At 39.0% G+C, this 19715-nt stretch overlaps 1 protein-coding gene across 3 annotated transcripts in view; it reads left to right on the top strand.

The window, feature by feature from the left end:
• The window catches only part of LOC121856015 (rac GTPase-activating protein 1-like), a 147771-nt gene that overhangs the window by 90921 nt on the left and 37135 nt on the right, over window positions 1-19715 (top strand). For all 3 annotated transcript variants that reach the window (XM_042351251.1, XM_042351250.1, XM_042351252.1), the window contains exons 10-11: window positions 10480-10626; window positions 11139-11389. In XM_042351251.1, the coding sequence (XP_042207185.1) occupies window positions 10480-10626; window positions 11139-11389 (398 nt within the window). The remainder of the gene's footprint in view (window positions 1-10479; window positions 10627-11138; window positions 11390-19715) is intronic.

Genomic DNA, 19715 nt, shown 5'->3' with positions numbered 1-19715 from the left:
AGTGATTTAAGAGTAAAAGTGTATTTGTACGTATATAGTATTCCACATACACGTAAGTATAAATACAAAGTTTATGTGATGATCGGACAACGTCCATTTCGGTTAACGTCACGTTTCCAAGAACGTATCTAGGACGTTAACCGGAGCATGACTGTATGGTATAAAAAATGGTATAAAAATAAGAAATTAACAACTCTACAATGAATAGACCTTAAGGGCATTCAACAAAATTATATTACCCCAACAGATGCACACTTCCTAACCTAACTTAAACTACTCTGGGGAACAACGGTTATACCTGAGATAGGAATTATAAAGAAAAATTAAATGCATTAAAGGAACTAAATCACAGTATCACTCTGGTTTCAATTAGTGCCACAAACATTAAAAAACAATACTCTCAAAATTATTTAAGAAATATTAAACTACACATGTAAAGATAATATCAGTAACTCAAAAAATGGTATTAACTACACACGAAATTATCACTATTATTGAGATGTTACTGGGTCCACCAATACCCGTGAACCATGCTTCACCCAACTCAACATACACCTGTAATAAGGGAGATAAAATGTTTCTCTAGGTATCCCCTCGACTCCTGGTCTCAGTGTGTGACCATTAATTTACTCAGATAGCCTCAGTGTACTCCCAGTGCGTCCATGGGCGGGAAGAGAGAACGCCAGCAGGTGACCATGGCCAGTAGGTAATACTTCTAGCTGACCAAAAGCACGTGGTGCTGTGCACCCACGTGGGAAGAACTGATCACCCAATGCTGATGCTGGTCCCGTGTCGTTTTAGTTGTCGGGAGCACTTGTTCACTCAAGAGATCCCTTGATATCCCCGCTGACCAGTGACAAGCCTGCACTGATCGTTCCAACTGCGACCACCGCTAATCAATCATCAACCGCAGTCAATCTCCCGCAGTCAAGTGGGTTCTGACGGAAACCCTGAAATTAACTCGCTGTTAGCTCTTGTTAATTTTGTCACTGCCCTATCTGAGATTGAATGAGCCTTACTTGTTATACTGCAATAGCGTAACACAGGTGACTAGACCTCGTGACCGTTTTTGTGGATGGACGCGCAGGGACGTCCTGTCTGTCCGATCGCTTTCGCGTGACTGAGGACCAACCAGCCTTGCGTCTCCCCAAGGCGTTGGCTTAGGCCTACGTGACATGTTTTCCGCCTAACTAATAACTTTCTTGGGACACCCGTAACATTATTCAGACTGATAAACGATCTATAATAATTTCAACTTTAATAATAGTCCCTTAACTTCATGATTCACATCATTATTAATTCGACAAACTACATTCAATATCGTATAGGTCTAGTTCCACAACCTCTCGCTACGTGCGGGAGCGCGGTCTTCGTTGAGACGACCTTGAAAACTCAGTATCACCAATGGTGCGGCATTAGAAATTACACTGAAATTTCTGAATATTACAATCGACCCCCCCCCAAAAAAAAGACAGCACTGTCCTCATGTGCTGAGACAAACATGCATACGACCCCCCTAAAAAAATTGTTCTAAGAAACTGCATCTCACCCCTGCAACGTGCTAAACGCAGCATTTCTGTCTTCTCTTCTCTCCTTCTCTCTTCCGCTAACACTCGACCCCCCCTAAAAGAAAACAGCATTGCCCTCATGTGCTGAGAGTACAACTTAGAAACCACCTTCAACTCTGTACTATTCCACTCGCAGCCAGCAACTCCATTTCTTGCCTAGCCCAACTCAAAACCAACCAGAACAACACGCTCCCCTTTTGCCTGGCCCTTAAACTAGAGAACCAATGTCAAAATTAATACTCAGTCCAACTCAAACATGCTCTCCTTTTGCCTGGCCCTTGAACTAAGAGGAACCAATGTCAAAAAAATACTCGGTCCACACGAACGCTCTCACGTCTTCAATGATCGACTCAATCCACGTCTCCGAACCTCATGCCGGCAGACCAGCCCTCTGACAATGTACCAGTCCATATTAGTGAGGCCCTGGACATTACAACCGTACACTCAATTCCTCTCATGACAGCAACCACTACTCAACGCACATCTTTGCCCTAGCCATCTCTCCAATCCCCTCTGCCCTACTCACCCTCGACAACCTGCATTTTCTCATTACCAAGCACACCTAAACTGTAATCGGTTGGCTTCATCTTCGTCTCTCAGTTGGAGGGCTCGATCGACCTCTCTTGACTACTTACGTACCCCTGTATTTTCCCACTTGGACCTGACACTTCCTTGACTGCTGGACGTGTGCCTGACATTCACCCCTTGTCTCCTCCCTGAACCTTTGAATGTGTGCCTGAAACTCCCACTTGAACCTGTTTACCCGTGCATGATAATCCCTCTTTAGGTCCCCGAACTCCTCTCTCAGCTGTACCAAGGTCTCGTGGCTGTCTCTCTTCCTCCTCATACACATCTCTCCTGTCAAGCCTAACCAACTCAATCCGGGCACAAGGATGAGCATCAGTGCGAGTTCAATCCCCACCATTACTAACCAACACATGATGGTGTTCATTATCCCAACCACAGAACTATCAGTACCGACATTAAAAACTACGCTCTGCTACCATTTGTAACCGGTCGGAATTTACTGGACTTTAATTTCTCACTTGACTTGGGGTTTATTAAAGATTATTAGATGGTAATTGCAGTGGAAGCGCCCCTTTGAGAAAAATCCCGAACCAGCACAAGAACACTTAAATTTACTAAACAAAATGAATTGTCCGTGACCTGTGGAAGGATAGCGTCTGTGACTGGGATGAATGAGACACTGTAAAATTTAGACACTTATATTCCCTCCAACACTACAGACACAATCAAATAATGGTACACCAACATATGCGCACCTCTTAACCTGAACTTAAAACACTACTCTGGGGAATAAAAGTTATACATGATATTGCAATTATTAGAAACTCAGACAATGCCTCATTGTGCAACAACAAATTTAAAGTGTTAAGAAATGTTGCTTGCACACATGAAACAGGCCTTAAGGGCTTTTAACAAAATAATATCAACCACTGAGAAAATGGTATAAAAAATAAGAAATTAACAACTCTACAATGAATAGGCCTTAAGGGCACTCAACAAATTTATATTACCCCAACAGATGCACACTTCCTAACATAACTTAAACACTACTCTGGGGAACAATGGTTATACCTGACATCGGAAATATAAAGAAAAATTCAATGCATTAAAGGAACTAAATCACAGTATTACTCTGGTTTCAATTAGTGCCACAAACATTAAAAAACAATACTATCAAAATTATTTAAGAAATATTAAACTACACACGTCAAGATACAGTAGAAGTCCAAAAATCCGGACTGCTTGGGGATTGGGTCGGTCCGGATTTTCCGGATTCTCAGGCAGTACTTTTAAAATTAAAATTTAAGGAGGAATAAAGAAGAGATGAACAGGTACATTTTGATAGTTTATTCATAAGCAAATAAAGCATGCTTCATTTTTCAAAACGAGCAGTTTTAAAGAAAAATAAAGTCAACACTAGACAAAAATGTAAACAAACTGTCTAATACCATGACGAGTCTTGAAATTCCTAAGCCATCCATCACTAAATGTGCACTCTGATTCAATGTTCATTTGCTCCTTAAAAGACTTTGCTTTGGCAATAAGCATCGGCCCAGAAATTGCCATACCTTCTGATCGTTTTAACAAAAACCATTCGTGCAACACTTTATCAAGATTTTTTAATGTGGGCCAATGTAAACTTTTTCTTTCAGCAATTTTAATGTAAGGCTCAGAAGAAGCTGTGAATTCTAGAATTTTATTCTTTGCCTCTTTTATATCATAAATTGTAGACTTTCCAATGTATGTTTCCATTAGAACAGCATTGCTCACATTACATTCTAGTTTCTTAATTATTTCAAGTTTGTCACTCAATTTCAATGTGTTCTTCTTTCTCTTCACACAGCGAAGTTTATCTACTTTAGGAGCCATTATTATGGGCCTGTACTCTGTACATGGAAAGAGTAGGACTCAAAATTACATACGTTGTCACAGTTTGATTGCTTGTTTTAATGTGGCGATCGTGTGGTCGTTTGTTGTCGCTGTGCAGCTGTGGCATTCACGCATGCACACATACACACAAAAGATTTATAGTGCCTCAAATTTTACATTTCAGTTCAAGCTAATTACAAAACTAACAAAATTAGCTACCTATAATTTACAATTACTTTTATTATTAGAATTATGTAAATTAATTTTTTAAAGCAACTCCATTCATTCACATAACCCACAAAAGCCCGCTAAATTTAAAAAGTTTGAGTTTTCGAAAAGTCCGGATTCTCGGGGGTTCCGGATTCCTGGCATCCGGATTTTTGGACTATTTACTGTAATATCAGTAACTCAAAAAATGGTATTAACTACACACGAAATTATTATCACTATTATTGAGATGTTACTGGGTCCACCAATACCCGTGAACCATGCTTCACCCAACTCAACATAAACCTGTAATAAGGGAGATAATATGTTTCTCTAGGTATCCCCTAGACTCCTGGTCTCAGTGTGTGACCATTAATTTACTCAAGATAGCCTCAGTGTACTCCCAGTGCGTCCATGGGCGGGAAGAGAGAACGCCAGCAGGTGACCATGGCCAGTAGGTAATACTTCTAGCTGACCGAAAACATGTGGTGCTGTGCACCCACGTGGGAAGAACTGATCACCCAATGCTGATGCTGGTCCCGTGTCGTTTTAGTTGTCGGGAGCACTTGTTCACTTAAGAGATCCCTTGATATCCCCGCTGACCAGTGACAAGCCTGCACTGATCGTTCCAACTGCGACCACCGCTAATCATCAACGGCAGTCTCAAACGGCAGTCAATCTCCCGCAGTCAAGTGGGTTCTGACGGAAACCCTGAAATTAACTCACTGTTAGCTCTTGTTAATTTTATCACTGCCCTATCTAACCCCTATCTCAGATCAAATGAGACTTACTTGTTATACTGCAATAACGCAACACAGGTGACTAGACCACGTGACCGTTTTTGTGGATGGACGCGCAGGGACGTTCTGTCTGTCCGATCTCTTTCGCGTGACTGAGGACCAACCAGCCTCACGTCTCCCCAAGGCGTTGGCTTAGGCCTACGTGACATATTTTCCGCCTAACTAATAATTTTCTTGGGACACCCGTAACATTATTCAGACTGATAAACGATCTATAATAATTTCAACTTTAATAATAGTCCCTTAACTTCATGAATTGCATCATTATTAAATCGGCAAACTACATTCAATATCGTATAGGCCTAGTTCCACAACCTCTTGCTACGTGCGGGAGCGCGGTCTTCGTTGAGACGACCTTGAAAACTCAGTATCACCAATGGCGCGGCGTTTGAAATTACACTGAAATTTCTGAATATTACATAAATATACAGTCATGCGCCTGCTAACCATCCGATCGCATATCGGTCTGTGCCCCAAAAGTGCGCCTGCTGGACCATCACTCCACGACCCCTGACGGAGACATGATGATCCTCCCCATACTGGTCAGATATTATGTGTTAAAGGAATATGCTTCCTTATTTAGGCTTTTTCAAGCATTTGCCTATAGGTGAAATGTTAACCTACATCTATTGAGGATAAAATCTTTCACCTACAAATTGACAATAACACATTTGCTGTTATCAGACATATCTAGTTGCCTCAACAACTGCAACCCCAGTTGCAATTGGGGTTGCAATTTCAAATTCTGTGGCATTACTAAAAATAGTAAAGTTTCTGGTGCACTCTAAGATTAAGAGAGAAAATGGAGGACTCAGGCGTCCTGATGTGATAGAAAACGGACTTGTATGACGGGGGACCAAATATAAAAAGCATAGCTACATGTTTTGTGGACTACAGTATTAAGTGTACCCTTTTCATCACTTTGTAATAAACCTAGCCATGCCTATGTGTGTATGATATTTACCATAACATTATATACATACAGTATATTTAGTGGGTATAAATGGTCATAAAATGGGAAACTTGGGGTTGGGTCTTGGGTAATTGAACCAATTAGAATAAATCCCATAGGTTCTGTACTTTCGTTATCGGCGGGGTCCCAATTAGGCCCGATAACCAAGGGATGACTGTACTGTACTGTACATACTTGTGACACTGGCCAGTTGCTTCTGGTGTTATGGTACAGGGGTACCAAGTGACAGCACTAGGATCCCGCTTCCTCTGTCAAGGAATAAACAATTGAAAAAAACATTCAAATAATGTGAAGTATCGAACCAAATGGCCCTAGAGCGGTCGCAGTAACGTATGCATCGCGTATTCTTATCGATTGTGCTGCCAGGCATATAATGATACAGTACAGTAACTATATATCCATAATATGTTTTGATAGATATAAGAAATGCCTATGTTAGTGTTTCTGTTTTTTGCCTATTGTAGTGTATAGTACATTACTTTTAATTTGATTTCCTTACCTACGAAATAAAAAGTTTACAAACTGTATAACAGTTTAGGCTTTGTTTTTGCTCTCGGCAGCGTCGCATCATCATCATCCATTCCTCATTACCTCCGCGTATCGTGAACGTTAATATTCCATTGTCTACATTTGATTTTATTAAAATCAATCCACCCTAAAGTTATTTATGGGTCCCAAACGCAGCTCAACCAGCCCTAGTGGTAGCAGCAGCAAGAAACAACGCAAGAGCATTAATTTGGAGGCGAAGCAGAAAATAATAAGACAGCGTGACGGCTGTAAATCTCTGAATGATATCGCACGTGATTTCGGCATGTCACACTACGATCACGACGATAATGAAAAACAGAGAGAAGATTCTTGAAGCGGTAAATGGATCGGCTTCACTGAAGGCAACAATATTGACCAAGTTTTGAGAGGGGCCGATATCAAATATGGAAAAGATGCTGATGACCTGGATTCAAGACCAGACTCAAAATCGAGTCCCACTCAGCACGCTAACCATCACGGCCAAAGCAAAAAGTTTGTTCGAGATGTTGAAGCAACAAGCAGGAGCCGACTACGACGGAGAGTTTTTCGCAAGCTCTGGCTGATTTAAGCGCTTTAAACATCGCTATGGGCTACATAACGTCAAGGTCAGCGGCGAGTCGGCGAGCGCGGATTCTGCAGGCGCGGCAGAATTCATCGAAACCTTGGACAACCTTATCGTCGAGGGAGGATATTTGCCCCAGCAAATAATTAATATGGACGAAACCTCGTTGTTTTGGAAGAGGATGCCCGAAAGGTCATTCATACACAAGGAAGCCAAGTCGATGCCAGGCTTTAAGGCATTCAAGGATCCAGTAACTGTTATGTTGGGCGAGAGTGTTACCGGATTCAAGTTGAAACCTTTTGTGGTGTGGCATAGTAAAAACCCCAGGGTTTTTAAAAAAGTCAACAAACATACGTTACCAGTGTATTATAGAGCCAACCAAAAGTCATGGATGATGCAAGCATTGTTCCAGGATGCTCTTCTCAACTGCTATGCTAGTGACCTTGAAAAATACTGCAAAGAATAAGGGATAGAGTTCAAAATTTTGTTGATTTTGGACAATGCTCCAGGTCACCCCCCCCTTCATTGGTGACCTCCACCCCAACATCAAAGTGGTTTTCCTGCCGCCGAATACCACCTCTTTGATTCAGCCTATGGATCAAGGGGCTATTGCAGCTTTCAAGTTCTACTAGCTCAGGAGGACCTTTGCAATGGCTATTTCTGCAACGGATGATGGCGAGAAGACGCTGAGGGAGTTTTGGAGAGAATACAACATATACCACTGCATCAAGAACATTGCTTGGGCCTGGGATGATGTCACAAAACAATGTATGAACGGAGTGTGGAAAAAAATATTGAAGAGATATGTGAACGATTTCAGGGTTTTTGAGACAATCACAGAACTCGAGAAAATTACTAACAATCTTGTGAACATGGCAAACGAGCTGAACCTCAGCGTGGACAATAACGGTATAGAAGAACTGCTAGACATTGTTCCTGAAGAATTAACCAACGAAGAGTTGTTAGAGTTACAGGAACATCGAATAGCTGAAGAAGAGGCAAGGGAAATGGAAAGCGAGGAGGAGGTGGAGGAGATACCGAAGAAGTTCACTGTAAAGGGGTTATCTAAGTTCTTCGCCGACGTTAACACTGCTGAAAAGTGCCGAAGAGATGGACCCCAACACTGAACGCTTCTCACTCAGAGGAATGCACATGCAGTGTTTGCCGCATATCGTCAAATCTACAAGGAGAAGAAAAAGCTGACAAAACAAACAACGCTCGACATTTTCATCAAAAAAACAAGTCATCCCCGCGACGAACCTCAGCCAGGCCTTTCACACGCTACAGATGATTTCATCATTGAAGCTGCAACTGAGGAACCTGTGTATCAAATTGATAGCAGTGACAGTGATGTTGATGACCCAGGAATGGCTTAAAAATTGTGTAATGTATATGTAAATTGTATACAGTCAACCCTCACTTTACGCGGTTAATTCAACCCACAGGGTACCGCGGAAAGTGAGAAACGCGTAAAGTGAACAACATAACATATGGGATTAATTGAAATAGAGACCGGGCTGACCCCCAAACTCCACTTTTTGACGACACACAACTATGTTGTAGTAAAAATATTATCTTAATTTTATGATGGTATGCGCACACAATTAATAATTAAGAGAAATATTAATAATATTAGGTTTTTTAACACTTACATTAGTAGAAAAGTTGGCTGAGTACACGGGGATGGGGGGGGGTTGGTTCCGAGGCAGAGGGCAGATTATTGGCCCTCACCTGTATCACTTGTATCAATTGTATCACTATCCACCACAGAGGCTTGCAGGGCCTCTTTGTCAAACCCCTCGAAGTCCATATAAGTCCATATCCTCACTATAATTATCACGATCACTGAATTGGGCCGGCTGTGGTGGGTGGCGGGTGAAGAACTCGGTAATGTTTTGATGACTGGGCGACCTTGTGCGCACCCTGCTCACACCGCTTACACAACATGGCAGATGGCGGGAGGTTTGGATCCAAAAATGGCGCGGCTCGCCAGCCGCTCTCCGCGTAAAGGGGTGCACGCACCGCGGAATGTGAGCATTCCGGTTTCAGCAGGGTACCGCGTAAACGTGGAAACGTGGAATGTGGGACCGCGTAAAGCGAGGGTTGACTGTACTATACTTAGGTTAAATAAGTGAAATGTAAAATTTTATTTTCAAAGTAAAACGTAAGAAAAGTCCATCAGATTTAAGGATACGATACTGCATTTACTTCTCAATCAGTGAACAGTGTAGTGTTTAATTTTACTATACTGTACTGTACCTGTTTTACTGTATGTATTTTATACTGTACCTGTATTTTTTTTACTTCAATATATTAGCAATTGTAGACATTGTTATTTTATTAGCCTTCCTAACCTCAGTGTTTCATTAGTTGTGTACGTTATCTAGTGAATTTACCGGGTAGTCAATATTGTACAGTACAAGTACACTGCAATACAGTGATCCCTCGGTTAACAATGGACCTAAGTGCAAATCTGTATTATACATGTACTAAATGATTGCGGTACTAAAATTGTTATGTCTATTGCAAATACCTATATAGCTTGTTTATACAGGTATTCAAATAAATTACTATCTTACAAGAATCCAAGCTATGTAAGTTATATTCATCCAGGTCGTTTGGGTGGCAAATTATGAAAAGAGCTTAGTCACTCTTAAGTCACTCGATTTCCTCACCATGCTAAGATGTATAAATACCAAAAATAAAATCGTCTTGGCACTTAATATATCAGTTATTGCAACACAAATTAGCGGAGCCTTCCTTGTGCGTGTTTACAGCTGATTCGCCAGGCAAGAAGATGATGGTAGCAATGCGTGTGATAGAGGGTGCGGGAGGGCGTTTTGAGAATTGCAATTAAATGCCAGGTAGCGACCTGTCTTCCTAATGTTATGTATTTAAGTAATTATTAGATGTTTTAATTGCCTGTATGTTGGCTTGGCGCGTTAATGCTAGGCATATACCGACCTAGGTATAAAGCTAGACGTCGCATTCTGGATTGAACAAAAATAAAGATTTTATGAAGCCAGTCCAGGAACTTTTGGATCACACCTTGTGTGTATATACGTGTATATATTTGTTGCCAAACATTAGCTCATGTCCTTCAACTTTTTGCCATTAGTATATTGTATTTTCATATCCCAGTCTATATACTGTATACACATTCTACAACACAACCACCCTACAGCAAAATGTAAATAACTTTATTTTGTCCAGTGTTGTAGTAATAAAAAGGAGTGGTCATCACATAATGAATATGCTACAAACCTCCCATATTGAACATGGACATAACTGCTTTGTTGTGTTATACTGTAGTATGATTCTCTGTGATGTAACAAAAAACCTGACTTGATGAAAACTTTCATATTTTTGTCTGAAATCAGCACATGAATATTAGATGCATTCACATGCTTCACATTCTCAATGTAAACTTTTTTTCATTTACAGAGCTTGATTGCAGACTTTACCCCTCGTGTTCCTCCTATGGTTCCTGCTTTAGTTGTTCATTGTACCAATGAAGTGGAGAACCGTGGGCTGAGCGAAATTGGGGTTTACCGAGTACCTGGTTCTGAAAAGGATGTCAAGGAACTGAAGGTTAGATTTTTGTTTGATGGTTACTTATAAGTGAACAAAATAACCCATGTAAGTGGTGTTACCATTTTAGGAAAGTATTTGTTTAATATTCTTAGGCACATTCATGCTACTTTTTACTTGTACCAAATAGAGATAGCAAAGTAGGCGTGTATATCTGAAGGTGGTGGTTATAACAAAACGACAGGTAACAACAGATGTCGAGTAACCAAGTGGCTAAAAGCTCGAGAGCTAAGGAGCAGTAGCAGGCTGAGAAATAATGAAACATGTAATTGTCTGGTGGAGTACTAGGAGGAGGGTCGGTTCCAGAATATTATTGGTCACACTAGAATTAGAATAATGGTGAGTACATATCCTCAGGGAGTGTAATGTGAGAGATTTTGAAACTATCAGAAAATTACTCTGAAAACTTCATTCTTACTGAAAACTTCATTGTAAGAAAGTGTGATTGTGTGTGTGATTTATGTAACTATTGAACTTGCACTGCATACATTTTATTGTTTACATTGCTATAGGAACGATTCTTGAGAGGGAAAGGCTTACCTAATTTGTCGCAAGTTGATGTCCATGTCATCTGTGGGACTCTGAAGGACTTCATGAGATCTTTGAAGGAGCCCCTTGTTACACATCTTCTATGGAAGGACTTCACTTCTGCTGCTGAAAAATCTGAGTCCCAGGACTCAGCAGCTGCTCTTTATCAAGCTATATCGGAGTTACCACAGCCTAATCGTGATACAATGGCTTGGATTATTACACATCTACAAAGGTTAGAACTCTTCATTTATGTATTATGTATTTAGTTTTTTAAGTCCAGAATTGTAAAGTAACTAAATAAATTTATTTGATTACTGTACATAAGTAACATTTAAGGGGGAGTATCCTCAGTCTTCCCAAAGTCAAGACCACTTTTTTTTTTTTTTTTTTTTTTAGAGGGGATTAGTCCCTCCGGGCCCAGGTCACTAACCCACATTGGGGCCTTGAGGGGGATATACTGGGTAATAACAACAATAATAAATAAATAAATATATAATAATAATAATAAAAAGAACGATAAATACAAAACTGAAAAAAGTCAAGAGTGAGAAACGATATTCAGTATGTATGTTGTGTTGTCTAAAATAAGAAATAATTGAGAGCCTGCAATTGTGTGTAAATGAAGCAGAAAGTCGGATCACCAACCTGGGACTTGGTCATATATGGCAGCAGGATAAACCATTAGACAACACATTATGCTTCCAATACCTTCCCAGGTGGTAGTACCTCCCTGTTTGATAGCTGCCTACTACCTATGCATGTGAATGTTACTCAATCAGGATGAGATATACTCTGAATTATTTGGTAGGGGTGAAGATGAACATGGTATTGACAGAGAGACTGGTATTGATACTTGAAACTCAGGTTGCTTGGCCTTCCAGTAGCCAAAGGGATCACCATCTTCCTGTAGCATTGGCTGATTGAGGTAGAGTGAGACCTCAGTTTCTGATGGAATTAGTCTTGGTGTAGAAGACCGGTTGGCCAGAGCAAAGAACTTGTTCCTCTTCATCGGTGGTGGTTCAGCAGGGAAAGTGTCTGTTGTTGTAGGATCAACACTGCGTGCCATATTGTATTTCACAGTCAGAAGATCACGAATGTCTTGCACTTCATTGTCATAGTCATGACACCAGTCCAGCTTGTAACATGGGTCTAAGGTAGCAGCTAGCTGGAAAGCCTCCATAGACTCTAACTTATTCAGACGAATTTCTGTTGAAGACTGAAGTACAGAAACAAGCTTGCTTTTATACACTTCATGCAGACTAGCTAAAGCAGCCCGAAGACCACGAACACAGTTAACTACCAGACTAGATGTCACATGTTTTGTCCCTGAATCTGATTAGTCACATACTCAAATGGCTGGAGTATATCACAGAACTCCTTGATGGTGTTCAACTCATACTGCTTCAGCTTGTGGGGAGTGTCAAGTTTGTCCCACACTTCAGGTGAAACTCGAAGTACTGACCTCACCATTGTCAACTGTCTATTCCAACGTGTACATGTTGCCATCTGGAGCTTGAATTCATTTGAGAGCACTTCTGCAGCCACTGTTGATTTCCTGCAGAAGCTGACAATCTTTTATACTTTTGCAAGAATTTGCTTGATCTGGCCATCTTTCACCACTAGCTGCAAAGTATGAGCGAAGCATGGACTGTGGTTTGGGGGTAGGCATTCAAACTGTGTCATCAGGTGGTAGGATATCACAGTCATTATCATCAAACTCATCATCTTCTTCAACTTCATCAAGTTGTTCCACTGGGAATAAGGTGAATGCCTTCACCATATTTGCTGCATTATCAGTAACTATGGTAGTTACTTTACTTCCAACATCATAGGAGGCCACCGTTTCTTGATACATGTCGTAGATATTGTCTGAAGTATGGGAGCCATTAAAGCGATGACATACCAGCATAATGCTATTCATGGTGAGGTCAAGGATGAAGTGACCACTCACACCTATAAATGACCACATATCCCTACTGGACCACATGTCGATGGTAAGACATAGATTCTGGACTTCTTGTAACTGGGTCTTCAACCTTGTCTGAACAGTGGTTGAATGCTGTGGTAGAAGCACACTACTCAGATGCTTACGACTGGGCATTGTGAACATTGGCTCTGCAGTTGCCATGAGTATGCGGAATCGCTCACTTTCAACCAGAGACGGGAAGGAGATCATGGGCAATAAATGCCACCATACAGTTAGTAAGTTCCATCTGTCGTAAGTTGGTGGATTTCCACTTGGTACCAGTATTGTTTTGGATCAGCTACTGGATCGTCGAGCTTTGCATAGTATTAATTTTTTAAAGTTTATTTATAGATACTGTACATAAATTTTTGTTCATTACATTTGAAACATCATTCTTTGTTAATTAAATTTGAAACAAAAGAAAACTACGATACCTTATTTTCATTAAAATATTACCTCAAGTATATTTTACCTTAACTGTGACCGAATGAATATATTCTCAGAAATAAATATGGAAATGTAATATTTTAGCTGAAATGACGTAAATATTACAGTGGAAAGTGGGATAAAATCATGATGAAAACAATGACTTTCACTTTCTTTCGTTGTTGAAAAGATTCTACCGTAATCGCTTTTCGAATGGTTTTCAGTTAAAAAACTGTTGTACAGTACTGTATTACAATAATATTCTATCCTATCATTAGCCTCATAATCCCACAACTGAAAACCATTCGAAAAGCGATTACGGTAACATCTTTTGAACGAAAGAAAGCGAAAGTCATTGCTTTCGTCACAATTTTATCCCACTTTCCACTGTAATACGTAAGTCATTTCAGCAAAAATATTACATTTCCATATTCTCAGAAATAAATAGTAGTTTTGTTGAAACGTAATGTACAGTATTTAATATTAAAATACAAAAAGAGCTATAAAAACAATTAATACTGTACACCCGTAATGTACTGGCTGGCATCTCCACTCGTCCCTTCTCTCGCCTCCAGCGTCACCACTCCTCCCCACTCTATCCCTCCACATCGTCACTACTGTTGTATTACAATAATATTCTATCCTAATTCACTTGAATAAATACTACGATACCATATTTCTGAATATTTTCATTAAAATCCATCAAAATCATTTTCCTTGTCATTGTCTTAAGCACCAAACAGCTCTTCCCAGTCTTCTCCTTGAACAGGGCTAGAGGGTACGTGTTTATCGAATCGTTTTCAGTTAAAAAACTGTACATCACATGTATATTTTACCTAAACTGCGCCTGAATGAATATATTCTCAGAAATAAATAGTAGTTTTGCTGAAACGTGATGTATTTCATTGTAAAATAGGATAAAATACATGACGAAAACAAAATACTTTACCTAACCTTCCGATGTTCAAGAGATGTTACTCGTTATTTTGATAGTTTTCGGTTAAAATTTTATTATATTACAATGATATTCTATTCATACTGTGCTTGATATACTACCTTCACGGAAATGTAATATTTTTGCTGAAATGACATACGTGTTACAGTGGAAAGTGGGATGAAATCGTGATGAAAACAATGACTTTCGCTTTCTTTCGTTCAAAAGATATTACCGTAATCGCTTTTCGAATGATTTTCAGTTAAAAAACTGTTGCATCACAAGTGAATTAGGATAGAATATTATTGTAATACAAAAGTTTTTTTAACTGAAAACCATTCGAAACACGCGATTTGAATGTACTTCAATTACTTCAGTGTACAGAATATTCCTCCGGCGAGGCAATCCGTGAATGCTAAACCCGCGTATGTGAAGGGCCGAGTGTATATACACCTAGACCCCGACTTACGACTACGTTGACTTACGACCGTCGGGACTTACGAGCGCCGCAGAATTTTTTTTTTTTTTTTTTTTTTTTTTTTTTTTTTTTTTTTTTTTTTTTCAAATGACACGCATTTTCTATACCTAAACGTTTCCAGTTAATGTAGTCTCCATGTATAATTAGAAAATTATTGGGGCCCCATGTGCATTCAGCTGACTACATTAAAGGTAAGTGCTCAGTCACACTGTAACCATTCCTTATTATTTATTACTTTCACTGTACTATATCCATTCCTCATTATTCATTACTTTTACTGTACTGTATTTCATTGTAGATTATTTATTTAAAAAAAAAAAAAAAAAAAAAAATATCTATGTCGGACTTACCACCATGTCGGACTTACGACCTGGATTTATCTCAACTGTCAAGTTAACGTCCTAGATACATTCTTGGAAACGTGACGTTAAACCGTAATGGACGTTGTCCGATCATCACATAAACTTTTTATTTATACTTATGTGTATGTGGAATACTATATACGTACATATACACTTTTACTGTTAAATCACAACTGTAATGTGATACAGGTGATTAATTTTTATCTCTTGTGCAAAATACATGACGTTTATATTAAAATTATTCACTGTTTTACAAGGATTCCAGCAACGCCAAGCAGATGGGGGAGAGGGTGGGAGCGAGCGAGGGGGCGTGGGGGGAGGGGAGGAAGTACGTTTGACAGTTGGCACAGGCCCAGGTCTAACGTGTGTATATTTATCAGTTCTTAGGTGACTAAGCTTCTCTCTTATAAAAAGCCAGTGAAATGACCTGGGTGAATATAATTAACATAGCTGGGATTTTTGTAACATACTGAATAATTTGAATATAAACATGCTATAATTTGCACTGGACAAAACAATTTTAGTACCTAATCAAATTAGTACATGTGCACTCCAGCTTTGCACTAACGTCATTTATTTCTATTACGTTTCTTTTAGTATGGTGTGTGCATGTAAATGGATGAAAATAAATGAAGAAATGTATGTAAATCTACCCAAAAATACAGTTGAAAAACTTTTTATAAAATGTACTGCAGTATTGTACAGTAATGTACTACATTTTTTATATCTTGAGCAAAATATATGATGCTTATATTCAAATTAATCTCTGTCTTGCAAGGATTTCATCAATGCAAACTATATTATCCTAACTTTAGTCTGAGATATTATATAAAATAAACATAAAGAAATCACCAATCTTTTATCTTGAACGCGAGGGTGGTGGGAAGACGGCGGGGGGGACAGAATGTCCAGCGTTTTTTGTTTATTTATTTGAGATAAGATTTGACAGTTGGCGCTGAAGGCCTGCCTGCGTGTTTATTTATCATTAGTTAAGAGTGACTAAGCTCTTCTCATAATTTTCCACCCAAACGACCTGGGTGAATATAACTTACATTGGAGGGATTATTGTAAGATAGTAATTTATTTGAATGTTTTTCTTTTCTTTTTCAATTTAAATTTTAATAGTTTATTCCTTAATAGAGGAAGCAGGATCCTAGTGCTGTCACTTGGTACCCCTGTACCATAACACAAGAAGCAACTGGCCAGTGTCACAAGTATATACAGTACAGTACAGTCATCCCTTGGTTATCGGGCTTAATTGGGACCCCGCCGATAACGAAAGTACAGAACCTATGGGATTTATTCTAATTGGTTCATTTACCCAAGACCCAACCCCAAGTTTCCCATTTTACGACCATTTAGACCCACTAAATTTATATATAATGTTATGGTAAATATCATAAACACACATAGGTTTATTACAAAGTAATGAAAAGGGTACGCTTAATACTGTAGTCCACAAAACATTTAGCTATGCTTTTTTTATTTGGTCCCCCGTCATACGAGTCCGTTTTCTATCACATCAGGATGCCTGAGTCCTCCGTTTTCTCTCTTAATCTTAGAGTGCACCAGAAACTTTACTATTTTTAGTAATGCCACAGATTTTGAAATTGCAACTGGGGTTGCAATTGTTGAGGCAACTAGATATGTCTGATTATAGCAAATGTGTTATTGTCAATTTGTAGGTGAAAGATTTTATCCTCAATAGTTGTAGGTTAACAATTCACCTGTTGGCAAATGCTTAAAAAAAGTCAGTCTACCTGTGTGGGCTTTCTGTATGCTTTAAATTTGTAGTTTTGGCCGTTTCTCATGATAAGCATATCAAGGAATGGAAGGGATCCATTTATTTCTCTTTCAATTTTGAATGTGACACTTGGGACAATATCATTAAGCTTGTCTAAAAATTCCAATGGGTCACTGTTTCTTGGCCAAAGACAAAGAACATCATCTACATATCTATACCATGGAGGAATAAAGTCCACTATATTGGGTAGTAATCTAGCCACAAAAAACTCCATATAAATACAGGCTAGAGGAGCAGAAAGACAATTACCCATGCTCATGCCAAATATTTGCTTGTAAAACTTCCCATTTGCTCTAGTCACGTCGCCCCCTTCTCTTTAACTCCTCTACGTGTGTGTTGGTGTGGGGATTAGTGGATGACATCATTATGACCTGACCTCATGTTTAATAAGGTCACTCTGTATATTTAAGCCTCTCTCTGTCCATGTAATCCAGTTGCCTCTGAAGATGTCTTGAATAAAGACGAAAGCTAAGGTGCTCCGTTGTTTCCCTTTTCCCCGTGTGATTTTATCAAGATATATATCTATGTATATATATATATAATATATATATATATATAATATATATATATATATATATATATATATATATATATATATATATATATATATATATATATATATATATATATATATATATATATATACACACACAGTATTACTTAACGGGGTTTCATTTTTAACGATATCGGTGCCTCGCCAGAGCTGAACTTTCACTAACGCGGTTTTACATATACGCAGGAGTGTCCGCCCGAGACACTATTTTAGATTTGCCCCACCCGCCACCCTGCCTGACTGCCTGTTTTAGCTCATAAAATTCATAAATTACCCGCCAGAATAATAATTTACATTGCTGGAATTCTACAATATAGATGAACTATTTTGAATATAAACATCATAGATTTTGCATTAGACATACAAATTTTAGATAAAATGTTTACTCTGTGTAAATATGTTATTTTTTGTGCAAAATATATGACATTTGTATTCAAAATATTCCTGGTCTTACAAGGAATGTCTATTGTATTATCCTAACTTGAGGTATTATTTATTAAAATTCAGTGGTTTTCCCAAAATTTCTGAAGAGCCAGCAGTGTAGAGAAGAGGGGAGGGAGTTGAGTCCATTCTTGAATGGACATTAACTTGGCGACTGTATTTATCTATTTCTTAAGTATTAATTGTAGATACCATCATAAAAAGATAAAGAGTTTGTGTCAGTTTCTATTGGAATTAATCCCATATGTTGCGTTGTTCACTTAACGCAGTTTACTTAACACGGTACCTCTGGGTTTTATTGATCACAAGTTAGTAATAACGTGTGTATATATATATATATATATATATATATATATATATATATATATATATATATATATATATATATATATATATATATATATACACACACACACACATACATACATACAACATATACATACAACATACATACATAACATACATACACACATACATACATACATACATACATACATACATACATATATATATATATATATATATATATATATATATACACACACAGTCAACCTCACTTTACGCGTTAATGTAAACCCGCAGGGTCCCGTGGAAAGTAGAACGGAAAGTGAATAATAACATATGGGATTTTGAAATAGAGTCGGGCAAAACCCCAAACTCCACTTTTTTGAGCCGACACATAACTATGTTGTAGTAAAATTTTATCTTAACTTTATGATGGTATGAAAAAAACAAGTAATATAGAAGAGGTTAGGTTAAGGAAGTATAAAGGTTCACATAGGAAAAATAAAGGTTAGGTTAGGAAAACTAAAAGTTATGTGGAACACTTACGCTAGTAGAAGAGATGGGTCGGCATACGGGGATGGAGGCTGGTTCCGAGGCAGAGGGCAGATTACTGGCCCTCAGGTGAATCACCATTACTAGGTGAATCACCATCACTGTCACTTACAGTTGTCAGGGCTTCCCTGACAAATTCCTCAAAGTCACTTTCACTGTCACTATCACTGGCTTGGGCTGGCTGTGGTGGATTGCGGGCGAAGAACTCGGTTATGCTTTTTTGACGGCTGGTGTTTATGTTGTCTTGATACACCGTGATGTATGGCTCCATAGCCTGCACCAGCCGGGTATGGAAGACTTCATAGCGGTCATCGTCATTGTCGCGGGAAAGGAAGGACTTCAATTTCTCTGCACACTCCATGGCACCCTTAATATCACTATGACTTAAACTGTGTTCTTCGGAGAATGACGCACCTTCTTCCTCCTCTTCACTGACGTGATCTTCTTCCAACATCTCGTCGGCAGTCACTTCAGGATCTCTGATCACCTCCAGGATGTCGTCGTTGGTGGTCTCGGAGAAGCCTGGAACTGTAACAGTCTGCGCAGCTTCTCTGGCAAGGTCCACTGCTACTGCAACATTCTGAACCTCACCAGTCACAGATTGACTCCTCCTCTCACCTGGTATTCCATGCAACACATGTCTCCATGCGTGACGAATTGTAGCAATACACAGCTGATCCCATGACTCCACCAAGAAGTCCACAGCTTTCTTGATGTTAAACACTCTCCAGAATTGTTTGAACAGTATTTTTTGCTG

This window comes from Homarus americanus, unplaced genomic scaffold, assembly GCF_018991925.1.
Source record: "Homarus americanus isolate GMGI-L3 unplaced genomic scaffold, GMGI_Hamer_2.0 scaffold19117, whole genome shotgun sequence".
Taxonomy (NCBI): domain Eukaryota; kingdom Metazoa; phylum Arthropoda; class Malacostraca; order Decapoda; family Nephropidae; genus Homarus; species Homarus americanus.
The sequence above is the reverse complement of the archived record's forward strand: the minus strand, read 5'-3'. Positions and strand labels throughout refer to the sequence as shown.